Source organism: Scyliorhinus torazame, chromosome 18, assembly GCF_047496885.1.
Source record: "Scyliorhinus torazame isolate Kashiwa2021f chromosome 18, sScyTor2.1, whole genome shotgun sequence".
NCBI lineage: Eukaryota > Metazoa > Chordata > Chondrichthyes > Carcharhiniformes > Scyliorhinidae > Scyliorhinus > Scyliorhinus torazame.
In genome coordinates this window covers 131,174,906-131,192,891 of record NC_092724.1, presented here as the reverse complement: position 1 = coordinate 131,192,891, position 17,986 = coordinate 131,174,906, and the positions used below count along the sequence as shown (strand labels likewise).

At 41.2% G+C, this 17,986-nt stretch overlaps 1 protein-coding gene across 5 annotated transcripts in view; it reads right to left on the bottom strand.

The window, feature by feature from the left end:
- Positions 1-17,986, bottom strand: part of rbfox3a (RNA binding fox-1 homolog 3a) — a 1,900,245-nt gene that overhangs the window by 632,790 nt on the left and 1,249,469 nt on the right. For 4 of the 5 annotated variants that reach the window (XM_072483360.1, XM_072483363.1, XM_072483361.1 and 1 more), the window contains one exon: positions 12,184-12,582. The exons of the other annotated variant lie outside the window; for it this stretch is intronic. In XM_072483360.1, the coding sequence (XP_072339461.1) occupies positions 12,184-12,201 (18 nt within the window). In that variant the 5' untranslated portion in view covers positions 12,202-12,582. The remainder of the gene's footprint in view (positions 1-12,183; positions 12,583-17,986) is intronic. 5 annotated transcript variants of the gene reach the window in all.

Sequence of the window (17,986 nt, the reverse complement as noted above, 5' to 3'; positions counted from 1 at the left end):
GGGTAGTCCTTCATGTTGTTGAATACATATTCATCTGTCAAAGCTGTGGGGTGGCATGGTAGCACGGTTTAGCACTGTTGCTTCACAGTGCCAGGGTCCCGGGTTCTCTTCCCACTTGGGTCACTGTCTATGTGGAGTCTGCACATTCTCCCCATGTCTGCGTGGGTTTCCTCCGGGTGCTCCGGTTTCCTCCCACAAGTCCCGAAAGACGAGCTTGTTAGGTGAATTGGACATTCTGAATTCCCCCTTAGTGTACCCGAACAGGTGCCGGAATGTGGCGACTAGGAGATTTTCACAGTAGCTTCATTGCATTGTTAATGTAAGTTTATTTGTGACAATAATAAAGATTATTATAGTTTACGAGAGGGGGATAACTAGAGTGCAAAGTCCAAAATGGCAGCGCTGGAGTCAAATAAGTGTTGGACAGATGGATGTCGTAATCTGCCTACAGAGCATGCATCCGGCATATGCTTATAATATCCATACGAGCACGTTGACCTCGACAGAATTCAGTGTCAATCATACCAGAAGTGGGCATAAGCAGCACAGATATAATTTTGGTACTAAAAAGGCACCAGTAGTGCAGAGACTACAGCCAAAGTTTGTGGCCTGTGAGGCCACTCAGCCTTTACAGGCTATCATTTGCATATTGCCTCATTCTTTGATCTATGTTCCTCTTCCTGTTCTCTTTTTCTCTGTCTCTCCTTTCCTGCATGTCAACCTCGGCAAACAATTTTGCTGTGGGATCCGTCAATATTTTCTCCTTCTTTCTCTCATGGAGACTTTGTGAAGGTGAGTTAGCTGCACACTCAAGTTAGGCCACCATTTAAAGCAGCTAAGAAGGCCTCAATTTAAAGTACACAGGCTTAGAGTTTTAATTGTGAGTTTTCATTACTCCACCCGCTGCTATTAAAGGGGTAATAACACCAATAAGTTCTTGGGTTCATTGTAGAAATTCCCATCAACCAAAATTACAGCAAGAGAAATTATCTCAAGAGTGTAAATCTATGAAAACTTTGGTCATGTATGTTTCAAACAATTTTGAAAACTGCATACAAATTTTAAAAATTCTTTGACAAACAGGTTGGATACAAAAACTGCTGAACAATATCTTTATTTCTTCTGCCATTTTTTTGATTCAGGCAGCCAGAGTAACATGAGAAGAGTAACAACTCCGGCTGCATTAAGCTCTCTCACGATTATTTATCAGCTCCTATTGCTTTTGAATGAGACTCTTTCATCGTGGTTTAAAATGCAACCTATTTTGATGTATTAGACTCAGAGAAGTGAACATCAACCTTTTTAAAGCACATTTGTGTGGACCAGTGTTAAACGGCGCCATAGCGAGCTCTCCCAGGCATGGACGTTTGATCATGGGCTTTGGAAGAATCCGGCGAAGGCATATTTAAGCGAGGCTAACTGCTCACTTAAATATGCAAATCTGGAACCCGCCCAGTGAGGCGAGATGCAGATCGCGACATCTCGCAAGATTTGTTGAAGGCGTCACGAACGTCGCAAATCTTGTGAGAAATTTTAACGGCCTCATCATGTCCCGAGTCAGGCGCAACGAGGCCTTTCAATCGGGCCCATTGTCTCATTCTTTGACCTGCATTGTTTTTTTTCCACTTCTTTCCCTGTCTCCCTGTTCCTGCATTTCTCTCTCTGCAGACTATTTATTGTGGGATTTTAAAAAAAAAACACATTTCAACACAGAGATAATCATCCTACAACTTCATTCAACTTTTTTTTTGGTGAAAATTAATTAATGCTATCTGTCAAATAAAGGAGTAAGCAATATTCCTGTCCAAATATTGACAGTAGATGTGCTTAGTGCGTGTGTATATTCGCTGTGTTGTAAAGGCTGCTTTCCTTCTGAATACCCTAAAGTTAACATTAGTACAGGATTTACCAAGGCCCAAGAGTGCAGTTAGACAGGGTTTATGGAACGGAATTGGTGTAGTGTCTCTAAAAATAGAGCTTGAGCGGCATGTGGACTGTCAGAGGCTAAACATAGCCAAACTCTCTCAGCAAAAATCCAAACGGCCAAACGCATTAAATCCTTGCACACAAATGCCACCTATCCCACCCGAATGACTGCAGAAGATCAAGTGTAATAGCCTATGCACACTGATTGCAGGAGATTGAATGCAATAAACCTGCAACGCAGGATTTTGGGAGATCAAATATACATGGACTCAAAGAGATTGAGTGTAGTAATCTCTGTTCATGGACTCCAGGACATAATGTGTAATAACGCTGTGTTCATCGCAGATTGTGCATTGTGTGATATGAGTCCTGTCTTAACAGGCAAATTCCAGCTTTTGTACTAAATTACATATTGGGGGGGGTGGGAAAATAAAGAAAGCTGGAAGACTCACCCCAATTCATAGTACAGTGACCACTTTCTAAACTTAGTTTACCCGACATCATTGGCTATGTTTTTTTGCATCATCTCTGTTCGAAAACTAACGGTATTCAATCTTCTGGTTACCATCAGTAGATAGAAATACACCAAATGTGAATACAGTAGGTTCAGCCCTCATATTCTGCAGTAGTTGATATTCTCAGATATCTGAATGAAAAACTTGGAAAAATTAACCCTGCAGCCAAACAAAAATTCTGAAACGGAACATTTTCACTTTCCAATTTGTACCTTTCTGGAAATTTCATCCCAGAGATTCCATAGCAGTCTCTTTGGAATCTAGTTTGTAACTAGCTAAAATCAGCAGTATTTTATGCTGCATTTACTTTGCTGAGCTGCTGCTGGAGGAAGCACTGATCCTCCTGTCAGTGCTGGAGCGTAAATAATGTGCCACCGTCAGCGCAGCTTACCAGCTCAAGAGGTGGTTTCCCCATTGTCACCAGAGACACCCAACAGCTAACAGCAAATATCCCAATCCTCAAATCAACACCAGGATGCAAACGCAGCAAATTTGGGAGCATCAGCAAGGGAAATACTTGCTGAGCTGCTTCAAGTAGAAAGTTCAGCAATACTTTGGGTGAATTTGCCCTGATGTTTAAACCTCTGACTCAACATTGATCGTCAAAAACTATTTCTCTCACATACAGAGTAACTTTCAGCCATCTTGACTCATCTGTCAAAAAGCTTTGAACCTTTGAAATATTTAATTTGCTGTTGTGCCTCAGGGCTCAGTCGCCAATGTTCCGACACAATTTCCCCCCCCCAACAAAACCTTTAGACTGAAATGTGTGGATATATAGGAGTTGATTCTGCATGAGTGGGACTGCAGTTTAAGAGCTTGAGGCGAGGCTGTTTCCCACCAGCCGCAGTGTGAAGAAGCAAAGGTTAAAGATAAACTTTTAAGTGCAAATCTGGGGAAGACTTCAGTTCAGAAAGAGTTGCAAAGTGTCCTCTCGACAGTGCCAACATCGAAAGTGTGTACCCCATGTTGTTCGGGTGCTTGGTCTTCAAGGTCCTCATTGAATCATAGAATCATATAATTTACATCTCTCTGTACAATTGTAGACGCGTCTTATGTGACCTTGTGTATGGTACCTTAACCCTAAATGATTCAGGTCCAGTGGAGGAGTCTCAAGCTTTCACTATTTAGTCTATTTCCTCTAGTTAAACGAGAATGCTCATCAGGAATGTGTGGCTTGGACACATGAAATATCTGTGGGAAAACATAAATCACCTTCTGGGGAAATGCTGAAAATCTGAAAATGGCAGTGGGGGGAGTGAAACCACAAATCTCAAAGGTACTGAATTGTTTCAAAGACTTTCTGGAGTACATGCAACTGCTACCATCCTTCTTTTGCCTCCTTCACCTCAACCTTTATCCTGACATCAACTGCTCATGTGTTACGGTTCATGCAGCAGTTCTTTGGCCTTTGTTCAGTGTAAACATCTTGGAGAGAAGATGTGGGAGACTACATGGACAGCATCGTAGCTTAGTGTCATCCTGTCCTCTATTCACATATACCTGTAGTTTTGTGTACAGTGAGCTGAAAAGTCAAAAAATGGCTGATTTTCCCCCTGTTAGTCTGGAGGCACTGAATTTAATGAGGAAATCCTGCTGCCTCCCCAACTGAGATTTTCTTTGAAATATTTTTATTCAAATTTTCAACATTTTTGACATTTTTACAACAAATGAACTCTGCCCCCACCCTCCCCCCCCCCCCCCCCCCCCCCCCCAGAACTGCTCCCCTCACCCCTTGATGGCAACCAGATCCCAAAATGTCAGATAAACAAACCCCATCTCTGGTGGAACCCCTCATCTGCCCCTCTCAGTGCAACTTTCACCTTCTCCAAATACAGGAACTCCATTAGATCCCCAGCCACGCTGAGGCAGAGTGGGGAGAAGCTGACCTCCACCCCAACAGGACCCGCCTCCGGGCGATCAACGAGGCAAAGGATAAAACATCTGCCCCCGCACCCATCTGCAACTCTGGCAGGTCTGACACCCCGAATATGGTCTCAGGTGACCCACCGCCAAATCCATGTGCAGAACCTCAGACATGGTGCCGAAAAATGACCCCAAAATTTCTCCTACTTCAGGCAGGAACAGAAAATATGAACATGATTGGCTGGGCCCCACCCACACCACTCGCAGCTATCCTCCAACCCCTCAAATAGCCGGTCCTTGCCCTGTACACCACTTTTAATTGAATCAACCCCAGCCTCATGCACGAGGTCGAGGCATTGACCCTTCCCAGCACTTCGCACAATAATTCTTCCTCCAACACCATCCTCAACTCTTCCTCCCACTTGGCCTTAATCTCTTCCATAGACTTCTTGTCCTCCTCCACGATCCTACCGTAGATCGCCGAAACGACCCCACTCTCCAGCACCCCCACTGTCAGCACTTCCTCATATAAATGAGGAGGACGATGCCACCGGAAAATTCAGGAAGACCTTTCTTGTGAACTTCTGCACCTGCACAGACCTGAAGCCCTTCTCACGCTGGAGCCCATACTTCACGCACAACTCCTCTAAGCTTGCGAACCGCCCTTCATCATTTTCACCCCTCTTTCCTCCCATCCCCAGAACTTCGCATCCACCTTCCCTGGTTCAAACCCATGATTTCCTCTTATTGGCACCATCCTCGAACCTGCCCTCAACTTGAAGTGCTGTCAGAATTGCCTCCAAATCCTCAGTGTGGCTACCACCACAGGACTACCGGAATACTTCCCCGGGGTGAATGGTACGGCGTCGTTGTCAGCGCCCACAACCCCGATCCTGTACAAGAGCTCCCCAACTGAGATAGGTAAATTAATTGCAATCCAGGAATTTCATCCGGGTGCCACCTGAGCTTTAAGCTCCAGGGGTGGCACAAATAACCTGGATCACAGTTGATCTTTCTCATCCAAGTTTATAGTATATTTGCTACTATTTTTAACAATTCCAAATCATATTTACACACAACATCTAGTTTGCAGTCAGGAAATGCTAATAATTCCACCTTAACAGAAATGAACTTAAATCTTGCTGGAATTAACAGTCACAAATAAACCACCCGATAGTTCAGAATTAAACGTAGGGTGACAGTCCAAAAAGCCATGGATGAATAAAGCCTGTCCTGGTGTCAGAACTCACTAATTAACACATTTAAACTTCCAGTAAAATCTCCCTGCCTTGCCTTTTCCCCTTTGCTCTGCCATGCTCTATCTTTGCCAAGTAGTTACTAACCGCAGTGAGTAAATATCTCATTGTGACAGTTGCTAACATGCTGAACAGTAATGGAGTCAGAACAGAAACAGCCACTTTTAATCAAACCTGTCATCATTTGTTTTTCTCAACACATTGAAAATGCCATCCTCTCCCACACCAGCACACTACTTATACAGTACGGCAAGAGACTGAGAGGAAGCTCCTTTAATAAGCTGGGTCCTCCTCATCTTGCTAACAAGGCACAGAGATCGGTGTCTAGCGAACACAATGACCAAGCACTGGAATGCATGTGTACGACGGAACATCACAAGACTGACTGGCAGAACGGTACCAGATAGAAGTTGTGTGTGTATAAGGATTTTCCCCATTTAAGGAGAATGCAAAAGTGAGATTAAAGATTACAGTGTAAGTGCAACCCACCCTGACTAAGAGGCGTTTTGAAATTTCACAAGCCTTATTAAATGGCTACGGATTCTTATGTCCCAACTTTTTCATTTTGTTTGTCATGAGACATTCAGTATTACATTCTGTCAATTCAAGCTCACAGATGCCTACCTTGAGAGGACCATGTTATAAAGAGGGTGACATGCAGCTCACCGATCCTATCAGCAGCTCAATCATCTTATTTCTGAATGTATCTCAAGTTGTAACATACACCTTTGAGTCATGTTTACTGATTGAAGTGGCCACGCTGTGACTCAAATCTTGATCTGACTTGGTACCCAAAGGATGTTCCCAGGCACTTAAGAAAATGGAGTTTACAGTGAAATCACTAACTGGTCAACACTCCAAGGTACTGAAGGTGCTAAATTCGTAACATTTTTCATACTGCAGTCACATGATATAGCTATGGTTTATTTTCTTTCTTTATACAAACTTTTGGCCTTTCATCTTTGGTGATGTTGCATTTTTAAAAATCTTTTTAATTAAACAACAAGATAGTGCAAAATAAATAATGGTAAAAGACAGACACATTCATGTTAATGGCTTTGAAAGATGTCAACTGCATAAAACATTAAGTGCAGGGTGTAATTAATTATGCAATTAAATAATTATTTACTCATCGAATGGATTCAGAGGGAAGCATGACTTTGATGACCAAAATTGCGGTCAGTAGTTGAAGAAACACTATACTGTACAACAAATGTGAGAGTTCTTTATTCAGAATTTATTCATACTTCAGATGAATAACAAATTCAACACACTGACCAGAAAAATCACCGCAAAGCACATAACCAGAAATCAGTGTTGGTTGCCTCAATCTATTTTCCAGCCGATAAATAATAGGATCACATAATCTACTTCAAAACTGGCTGCTCCACAAGTTGAAATCTAGAAATTTGGCTTGGCATCATTTGAAAAAATGGTACAGGTGAACAGCCACAGCAGTGGGTGGCTTTTGGGGTTTATACATGGCGCATTGTTCTTTCAACTTGAGCCAAGGGGGTTGTTGAAAACTAAAAGACATTTAATTTTCCAGCATTAGAAACCAGAAACAGTGATGGACAATAGTACTGGGAAAATGTAAAATAAAATGTATGTGGATGGTTCCATCCAGCTCATTCCATATGTTATTTCTTCCTTCGTCATTCAAATTGAAGGAAACATATGCAGTTTGAGTGATAAATAATGCAATCCCTACAGTGCTGAAGGAGGTCATTCAACCCATCAAGTCTGCACCGACACTCTGAAAGAGCACTCTACCTAAGCCCATTCCCCCACCCCATTCCCCTAACCCTACTTAATTTCGACACTATGGGCCAATTTATCATGGCCAATCTACCCAACCTGCATATCCTTGGATGGTGGCACAAAACTAGAGCATCCGGAGGAAACCCTGCAGACACAGGGAGAATGTGCAAACTCCACACAGACAGTTACCTGAGGTCAGAATCCAACCCGGGTCCCTGGCACTGTGAGGCAGCAGTGCTAACCACTGTGCTGCCATGCCACCCGAAAATGCCATTTCCTTTGTGATTTTCATGTTCCTGCAATTCACAGCTCTTGTTACTGCTTTTTCATTATTTGGTACTATCTCTTGTCATCATCTCTCTACCTCAGTCCTTCTCTTGTCCCCCTGTGCCCTGAGCTCAAATTCTACTTTCAGTAACACAGATCCTATCTGGAGGCTTTGCACAGGTCACTCTGTTATCGCTGTTAACAGGGATTACATTCTTGCTCGGAGCTCTGCTGTGATAATGTTCATTTGTACTATTAGGTTACCATTCGGAGTCTCTGTGAAATTGCAGCTCACAGCAGAATAACAATTTCACACTCTAATGTCAGAAAGCAGCAGATAATCGATGCTAAATGAATTATGACATGTAGTTTGATTACTTCAGGAAACTGTAAATGTTATGGCGTAGTGCACTGAAATTGCTGCTCATATTCTATCATGAATGCTAACAACAGAATTGGAAGTTTCCCTCCATTTCCAGTCTGCAGCCAGTAAGCTAAACAAAACCAAAAGGTTCCTTCTCCCAGACTGCATTTGCATTCTGTAGTTGGTGAATTTAATAGCAAGATGTTGATTTTCCGGTTCATTTTTTGTATTCTGTTCCTCAAATCAGACTCCGTTCTCTCTCTCTCCCTTTCTCTCTCTCTCACACACTTTCACTCACTCTCATTTTCTCTTCCTCATTCATGACGTTTGTATCCTGGGGAATCACATACATCGTTACTGGTGTTAGATCCCCAACGCATTATTTAACAGCGTGACACAGTACTGATCAAAGATTTGATCGAATAGTAGAACTAGAACCTTGCTAGGTGCAGTAGCAGGGTAATGGGGCAGGGATTCCGAAATGGGACACAACATTTACAGTCCAGCTTCTTCAGGTCTGCAATGAGTTTGACAAAGGACACGGGTAGAGCTCCGGGCATTTTTGACCGTATAATATTGAATTGGAGTGGGGAACATTTTGAAGCCCAACTTTGAAGCTTTAATAATATTGAACTAGAGTGGAAGAATTCTAGTTCCTGGTCTTTTCTTAGTGCTCATATATAAATGTCCAGCCATATACCAAACATTTAATTTACATGGCACAGGTTAGGTTTTAGGGCTGGTGTATGGACCTTTACACCCTGGTATGCCTTCTTCATGAACAATGATTCAACATCTCTTCTTGACTCTAAAACAGAAGTATTTTGGAGTCTGCAGCTGGATGCATCATAGGACATGCACTTCCCAGTACTAAAAATAGTTTGACTTCTCCAAATTATACGATGTTCGTTTGGTAACGGCGCTATCATATTTTAAATACAACTAATTTTGTCTGCCTTCCTCTGCAGCAAAAAAAGCAAAGAGAATGACAACATTCACAATTCTGTTCCAAATGAAAAGTAGAATTGCATCATTGAATAGGGCAGAACAGGCAGAGAGCTGTGTCATGGTATTTTTCTGACTTTTGATTTTCATTCCTGAACCAGCCGTGTTTTCTAGATTGTAAATGAAAAATTCCAGTGTCTACCTCTAATCTAGGAAATTAAAGGGACGGAAAACAACAAACACCTAAATTAATAAAGGAAGCAGTTTCATATTTTGTAAAGGAAGCAGTTTCATATTGCTTCCTGAGAAACATTAAAAACCCAATTGTAGACAGCTGTACTGGCATGCCATAGTGCCTTGATAGAACAGTCACTCATGTAGAGGTCCATAAGGAAGCAGTTTTTCTGGAAAGGCTACATAGAAATGCCAAGTTACTGATAATTATTTAGCAGAACTAGTTAGAGATTTTTTTAGAATATCACTCTTAAAGATGTGACAACTCAGAATCATCCATGAAGCAAATGTAAGATACTCACATAACAATAACTATTCTAATAAAAGTATATTCCAATGTCCAGTGAATTGATAATGTGGGGGTAGGTAGACATTATCAATTCATTTCATTAGGTTGGACATTATGCGATCCTCACATTAATGGTTGATGAATCACCACCACATTGCTGTACTTTGATCTCTCCATATGGACTCTGCCCTGCTGTACTTACCAGATAAATAATTAGTGTTTTTATTCCTCAACTATTCAATCCATTTCCAGAAGCCCGAGGTTATTAAAGGGGAAAAAGACAAGAAAAAGCAGTATCAAAATTGAAAATAGAAATAAGAATGTGTTACGGATTGCCAAATGAATGAGTCTTTGAATGTCTTGAAAGTCAGTGTTTTGTTATTAAAGAATAAATCCCAAGAAGGACAATTCCCACTCTCTAGAGACACACACACACACACACACACATACATACAAATGCAAAATCACAGACAAATTTCCATAATTGTAAAATAGTCAGTTTGTCATTAAATACTGAAGGGCAGCTTAAAATACACCAAGTTTCTTCCATTGAGGGCACATACTTAGGAACCAATTTGAGACCTACAAGTAGAGAATGGACATTGCTCATTTGTAATGTTCATTTGAGTTGCATTTTATTTTTTTCTTATCATGTTACCACCTTCTGCAATTTTATCTTCACTCTTAACTAGTACATTTGTTCTTGAAACTTTCATTTTAAACAACTGCTCACAGATAAGAATGAGAAGAATTTGAGACACAGAAACAGAATCTGACTGATAATAATTGAGAAAAACTGAACATGGATAAAGAACCAACTTCTGTCCATGCAGTAATTGTAGGCACGGTGTTCATCACATAGCTACACACACAGAGAAAGGAAGCAAACAATATGCAGAATTTCCACAGGTACATTTGTGAAAGAGATGGCCAAGAAGAGGGCAAATGATATCTTATAGACACACGTGTGAACATTCACAATTACTATGCTGAAAATACCAATCAAAGTATTTTCAGGCGTACTGTAGGGCTCACGTCACTGCTGTCATCCATTACACTCCCAGCCAACATTTGTTTGATACTTCGTATGACATTATCCTCAATGCCTTTATCGTACATTGCATTAATAATTTAAAAAACCCCAAATCTTGTTCAGTATTTAAATTAACCCTAAACCCTGTTCAGGTGGTACCAATAAGGTGAAATCCTTCAGGAGAGATAAATCTTATCAAACCTGGTGTATACACCAGGGCATGGGCTGTCATGTCAGGGTTACAGACTTAGATTGATTTTCAGATAATTGCTGACTTCATTGAGGCACTCTTAACTCCCAAACTAGCTCCCAGTTTTAAAGTAGATTCTGATAGTCTGTATACTGTACATGTGCCGATAACACAAAGATCATAGAGCCGCAGACATTGTGAGACCACTGTATCTCTGTCTCGGTTCTAACTTTCAAACTAAGGGTAGCTCTTGTGTTGAGCCTCACTTTGTAATGATACTCCAAATATTTCTTCAAACAGTTATTTTTTTATAGTCATTAACAGCAACAACCTTGTGGATTCTTAAAATTTCTTTTTAAACCTTAACATTTCCATATGACATTGTTTTATTATTTTACTTAGTGAATTACTTATATCACATGGAAGAAGAAAATAGTTCTTGACTCATTCCCCATGATTACTGTAAAAAATAAATCTTTCAAATCTGTGCAAATGAAAGCATACTGGACATGATCACTGAACAACTGTAACAAATTTTAGCAAGCATTTCCAGATGGGTTTAAATTCATTCTTCGTAAGATTATTGTAACAAAGCAGCACAGGGTCACAGGTCTATTATAAAACCACTTTTATCAACACCAGACATTTTAATTCCTCCGCTATTGCAGTTTTACAAAAGCCTTTCATGCTACCAGTAGTCAAGCACTGAATGAAAAATACTGAATAAGATGAGCACATGTTAGGACAGGTTTCACCGTGGGAAGAAATGGGAAAAAAGGGGCCAAATTAACACATTTCAGTGGGCCAGACTTGCCCTGCCGTTTAATTACACAAGAAATGGTGTCAGGGAACAGAGAATCCGCTCACTATCTCTACCGAATCTCTGCTTAAATGTCTGCAGAAAGCAAAAAGAGCAAATACATTTGATGGCACTCACAGACCAGCCAACTACATTACACTAACGACCGAGACCCAGCAACTCAAAACTTTAAAAGAGTCCAAAATTGCAGAACAAATTCAAAAGGAAGGCCCAATGAACCTCAGGGAAAAAAAATGATTTTCTCAAACATTTAACAAATTGCAGCATTTTTGAAGCTGCTCCCACTCAACAGTCTGATTTAGTTCAAAGCAACAGATCATTGATCAACTGCATTCAGGTTAACAGTCAAATTCCAACCGTGCAGTAGTTAACTGACAACTTCCAGCTGCATTTGGCTTTTGCTGCATTGCATGCTCTTTGCTCGCACATTCACAAAGTTTCATTCTTTACTTGGACATTCACAGCACACACAATAAAATAGTAAAATACGTAGACCACATTGTGACATCCAGGAGGTTTCATTTTCAAACCTAAATGTATGATATAATGCCAACGAATAGGTTAAAAGCAGGCAACTGTCAACATTAGCTCTTTTCCTGCAAACTAACAAACGGGGTCATTCAGCATCTGTAATAATTTGCCAGAGCTAACAACAGTGGCTTTTGAACAAAGCTGAGAGCTGCTTAATGTGGAAAAACAGTTCCAAGGTGTACCTACCCAGAAATACATCATCATGTCGAAACCCAGGATAGTCAAAGTGTCTTCAATGAGAGGGAAATGCAGGGATACTGCAGCGGCCAGCAGAATCTCTTTCACTGTTCTTGTGTTCCCTGGCTCTGAATGAAGGCAGGGTGTTTTTCTTCTTTTTTTCTTCTCTCTCACTCCCTCTCTTTGTCTCTCTTCTCTCAGCAGTATTACACTAGCTGTGATCTGCAGCAACCGTCTCCTTTTTTTTTCCTCACAGCTGTGCTTGTGTGGTCAGAGTCGGTCGTATGGCTTTCGTTTTTTTTTTGCTGTCCCTTAGTGGTAGAACTAAATCATTCAGTTGAAACTGAAATCATATGACAGTTTACAGCAGTTTAAGCCATTCCGGGTTTGTGTAGCTGTGTTTCCAAACTAATAAGAAGAGCATAAAAAAAGTGAGAGGGAAATAATTGGAAGGGTGGAGGGGGTTTGGGGGAGGAGGGGGAGGGGATGGTGCAGGGAAATATCGGGTGCAGTAAAATAAAATGCACACAAATAGAACAGATGAAAATAATATTTTTAAAAAGCCACTGGCTAAACTGAGTCGTACTGTAGTCTCTTTTTTTACTGCAGTGTTGTTCAAATGATGGGGCTGCGAGTCTCGTGTTTCCAAGCTGCCCAATCAGAATGCAGACACTGTGCTGAAGGCTTTGAGATGAGAGGCTGCACACATGGTCAGCTGGGGTGGGGGCAGGTTTGACCAGCTGGCTTGCTTCGCTCCCAGGAACACTTAACCTGTGTCAGCACTTTTCATGTCATGCCAGCATAGGGGACGGGCCAGCCTCGGAATTACCCACACGCCTCTACTTAGAACCTTTTATCACAGAAATGCATCATGTTTTTCAAGCATGAAGAAAACAACACTTTAAATAATTCAGTGCTAAAGCAGGAGGGATTGCTCCCTGCTCAAAGGGATTAGGGCAGAAAGGAATATTCTATACCCATTTCCAGTGCAGCCACACATTTAACTTATTCAGTGGGGCGGGGGGGTGATTTTTTTTTAAGTAGAAAATTCTGAGAAAAGAAATGCATTAAACCATATTAATTCCACTCGAGGATTATTGAAAATGCTGATGTAACTGTATTGGCTCACGCAGCACAATGGTTTGGTATGTTGCAAAGATTCAAAAGGTTGTTTGCAACCTTTGAACACTGGACAAATCATGCAGTTCACCAAGTTTGTCGTGTGGGTTGCTACAGCAATTCCTGCTCCTGCGAATGTGACTACAGCATGCTGTTGATATGTCATGCAAATGAATAAAAAAGGAAACAATTCACATTCGACTTTCAGTCACTGTCGGGTAGCAATCCGCTTATTGTTTTCGCTCCAATTTTCCAGAAACTGGAAGAGAATTTAAAAAAGAAATACACAAAACCCTTAAACCCTTTCACAGGTGGTCCTGTGTGTGTTTTGCAAGGGATGGGGTGTGGAGGGATGGTGGGACTAGGGGGGGGGGGGGATAGGGAGGTCGGTTAGGCAAAAGGCAGAGGGGAGTTATTGCTGTTTCTTTCCTTATGGGAATGAGCAATAATTTCACTGCCCAGGAGAGTGATAATTCACACAAGGGAAAAATAAAAACAATAATTACACGTGTGAATTAGCTCTTGACAGTTGACAGCTGCACATGACTCTCTAGAATAAATTGAAAATCTGCACCAAAAAGATTGCAAAGATCATTTCCTCGAACAGAGTAACTGCCTCATTGAAGTCAGTGTGTGCATGGCACTTTTGTCAATCGTGCAAAAAAGATGAATCATTTTTCATACATGTTAAACTATTATTGTTTAAATATATATTGGCTCATTCAACACAGCAGTTTGAGCAACTGTAGCCAATAGTAGAAAGGAGCATGCCAGGTTTCATGGGTTGATTTCAAATTTTGGATGTCGGGGAAAATGTAAATCTTCCTCTTCCAGAAATCGAATTGACTGAATGGTTCTCTTCTGCTATTAGTTTTTACCATTGGCTGAACAGAGTTAATCATGCTGACCACCAGCAATGCCATTCACGAATCCTTTTGGGTTCCTTCTATATCACCCAAATTCCTGCCCTCCTCTGCTAAAGGATTAAGGTTTGCCGGATGCCAGTGGTCCTCTAGTGCCTATCACCCAAATGCCCATTCTTCAAGTGTGAAACTAATCATTGTGTGGCAGCAGCCTACTCAAACTGGCGGGCATCATAGTTGAACCTAATCTATTCTTCATACGCGGGAGGCCATTTTAAGCTATCCCGCCTGGTGGGGATTGGGGCTAACTGTGTGTGGTTTTACACACACCTCGTTTTAACTCTCCATTGAAGCCAATGTAGAGTAATATTGAATAGGCTGTCAAATTGGCAGCCTGTCGGTTTCTCATTGGGCAGGCTAACTTAAAATGAACACCCATCTTGTTCTCACATGCATTTTCCATCATTCAGTGTTGACCAAGAACCCACGTTAATGGGATTTTTTGACCAACTGTAACACCTCAAATGCTTCCTGATTGCCAGGTTAGTCTAATGTGTTCAATGAAAGAAAAGTAAGATGTTTGGAATTAGTAGAGAGATGTCACAAAGTCCTCAATGTACTGCAATCATAGATATATTCTGGGAGAATAGTTCCCTGGCTTAGAAGTCTAGGATTTTTTTTTGGGGGGGGGGGGGGGGGGTCAGCCATTTAGGACTGAGATGAGAAATTTCTTCTCTCAGAGGATTGAAGAACTTTGAATTTCTCCACCTCAGAGAATGGTGGATGCTCAGCCGTTGGATATATTCAAGATAGAGGTCGACAGATTTTTGGATTCTAAGGGAATTAAAGGATGTGGGATGCAAAGGTGTAAGTGAGTTTGAAGCTCAGCCATGATCATACTGAATGGTTGAGCTGGCTCACAGGGCCGAATGGTAGCATTTCTTATGCTATGTTCAGTTTAAAGCATTAATTACCGCAAAATATCTGAATATTTGGATATGAACTAGATTAACCAGTGTATGACAGAAGTTGATTACCACTTCTGATTTATCTGTGTGGATTAAATCCATTCATTAAATGTTTTGTCACCTGTGTCACTTGACAATCAATTCTATAAAAGGATTTATTTTTTAAATTTAAAAAAAAAATTTAGAGTACCCAATTCATTTTTTCTAATTAAGGGGCAATTTAACATGGCCAATTGACCTGTCCTGCACATCTTTGGAATGTGGGGCGAAACCCACGCAAACACGGGGAGGATGTGCAAACTCCACACGGACAGTGACCCAGAGCCAGGATTGAACCTGGGACCTCAGTGCCGTGAGGCAGCAATGCTAACCACTGTGCCACTGCCACCGTGCTGCCCTTATGAAAGAATTTATAATTAATTATCCTTTCCCCCATTTTAAGGCTCAACAAATTGTGCTTATTAATATAGGGAAAATGTGCACTGGAATTTCTTTTAATTCAAATAGATTGCAATGCATTCTGAATTCATTGAATATAAAATGTCCTTTGCAGCTTTCCAAATACACACCACATTGAAACTATTTTGAACTGAATATTATAAAGCAGAATTAAAGAAATCTGAGCGAATATTCTGCTAGTTTTCAAATAAACAGGAACATTCTTGTTGCATCACTTTAAAAATTGTGAAATCAGCTCTTAGTATCTCAAAGCTGAACTTGCAACATGCAAATGATAGTTCAATGTAACTCAGAAAAAAAGCAACACTTCTACCATGATAATTTCAGTCTTTATGACAGACATCTTCTGTTTTGAAGGATTTCTGTTCTGGACAATGCAATTAAATTCCTATTTATGAGACCCAATGTTGGCACAGGCCAATTCCATATATATCCCAGCTGGAAGCAAACTAAAATTCCCTCTACGCTCGTATGATCATTACAGCTATCCTTAACCTAAGAGGAAAACATTCCGCTGTACGTGGTCATTTTCCAGTTCCCATACCAGCTGCTCTTAGAACCAGAGAACCAAAGAAATGATACAGCACAGAAGGGGGACATGCTGACACCCGGGCGCCCTTTCAAATCCCATCTTCCGACACACTGCCCATAGCGCTGCAGCTTACAGCACTTGAGGTGCAGATCCAGTTACATTTTAAAAGAGTTTAGGGTCTCTGCCTCCACCATCAACTCAGGCAGCGTATTCCAGACACCCACCACCCTCTGCGTAAAAAAGCTTTTCCTCATGTCCCCGCTAATCCTTCTGCCACTTGACTCTACGATCCTTGGTTTTTGAACTCTCTGCCAAAGGAAACAGGTTTCACCTGTCTATTCTATCTCCTTACAATTTTGTATGCCTCAATCATGTCACCCCTCAGCCTTCTCGGTTCCAAGGAAAACAACCCGAACCTCTCCAATCTCACCTTGTAGCTACAATTCTCCAGTCCTGACAACATTCCAGTAAATCTTCTCTGCACTCTCTCTGGATAAATTACATCCTTCCTGTAATGCGGTGACCACAACTGCACACAATACTCCAGTTGTGGGCTCACCAATGTCTTTTACAGTTCCATCATTATATCCCTACTTATGATGCCCCAAAGTAGTTCTGATGGTCCAAACTCATTCTATGAAACAAGGCCTTATATAACTTCATTGAGGAGAACTTTCACTGAATCAATCTGGCTTGAATTCTGCACCAGGATCCACAGCTCAAATAGCAAAATGCCAATGCACTACATCACCCAGCCTCCTTGCTGCAATTCCTCCCTAACCCTAGGCACTGAGGCCAATTGTAGTACTGTTACTCCCTCTATGGTCCAGTGTCGTCTTGGGAGTTGAACCTGTGATGTTACATATTCGGTGCAGCTCAATGCTCACTACATGAACTCACCGAGCACTGGGGGAACTCCCAGACAAATGTTTAAAGGTTTTATTTTGACAAGCGAAGGAGTTGGAAACTTGCAAAGAGCATACTGCTCTCAAAGTGGTGGCTGGCGTGATACAAATGTACATTCTTGAGCCACTTTGTCTCATTTAAATATTCATCTTCCTGCCACTTGGACTGATTTTCAAAAGCACATTTTGTGGAACTCAAAAGAGCAAGAGCAAGAATTCAGGAGCTTGACAGTCCCTGAAATTCTAACTTGGCTTTGATTTGGGAAATGACTCTGGCATTTCTTGAATTTTGCTTCAGTTTTGTGAAATAGAATTTGGGCTTCCACTATTGACTATGCAATTGCCTCTCTTTAGCTCCTCCGAAACAGAACTGGCATGTCCTTTTACCATCTGCCAAAAGGTATCCTGATGTGGTTTCGGACCAGCAATAAACACAGAGCTTCCCTTTCATTTTCTCATACAAACAACATAATTTCCACAGCAGGAGCTGTATGAGAGGATCTTACAGAATAAAACCATAAGTGCACCACACCATTAATCCTCTCTAACAGCATATCAGTTAAGATTAATCAATAGTATAAAAAAAAATCGGTGCAGGTGGTGCTTCTGACGCTTATTGTTCATATGAAATGCAGATAGAGTAAATTTGAATTGTTCTGTGAAAAAGCCTATTCAAGAATAGTGCAGAGAAGCTGAAGTAATTAAGTCTATGCAGCAGTGGACCTGTGGAAACTGATTTATGCTGTTTAATAATGCACACAAAGGCATTCCCTGGCTAATACATGCGCAGTTTACAAGCAGCCTCATAAACCATTAACTCGCTGACCAGCCAAGCACACTTCATCATCTCTCTACTGCCTGGTATCCTCTCTGTGAGGCAGTCACTCACTAGGCATGCTCATTTGCCTCTTTTCCTCTCATAGCTGGCCACTTACGGGAGCTTATAGTTTATTATCCTTATGTTGG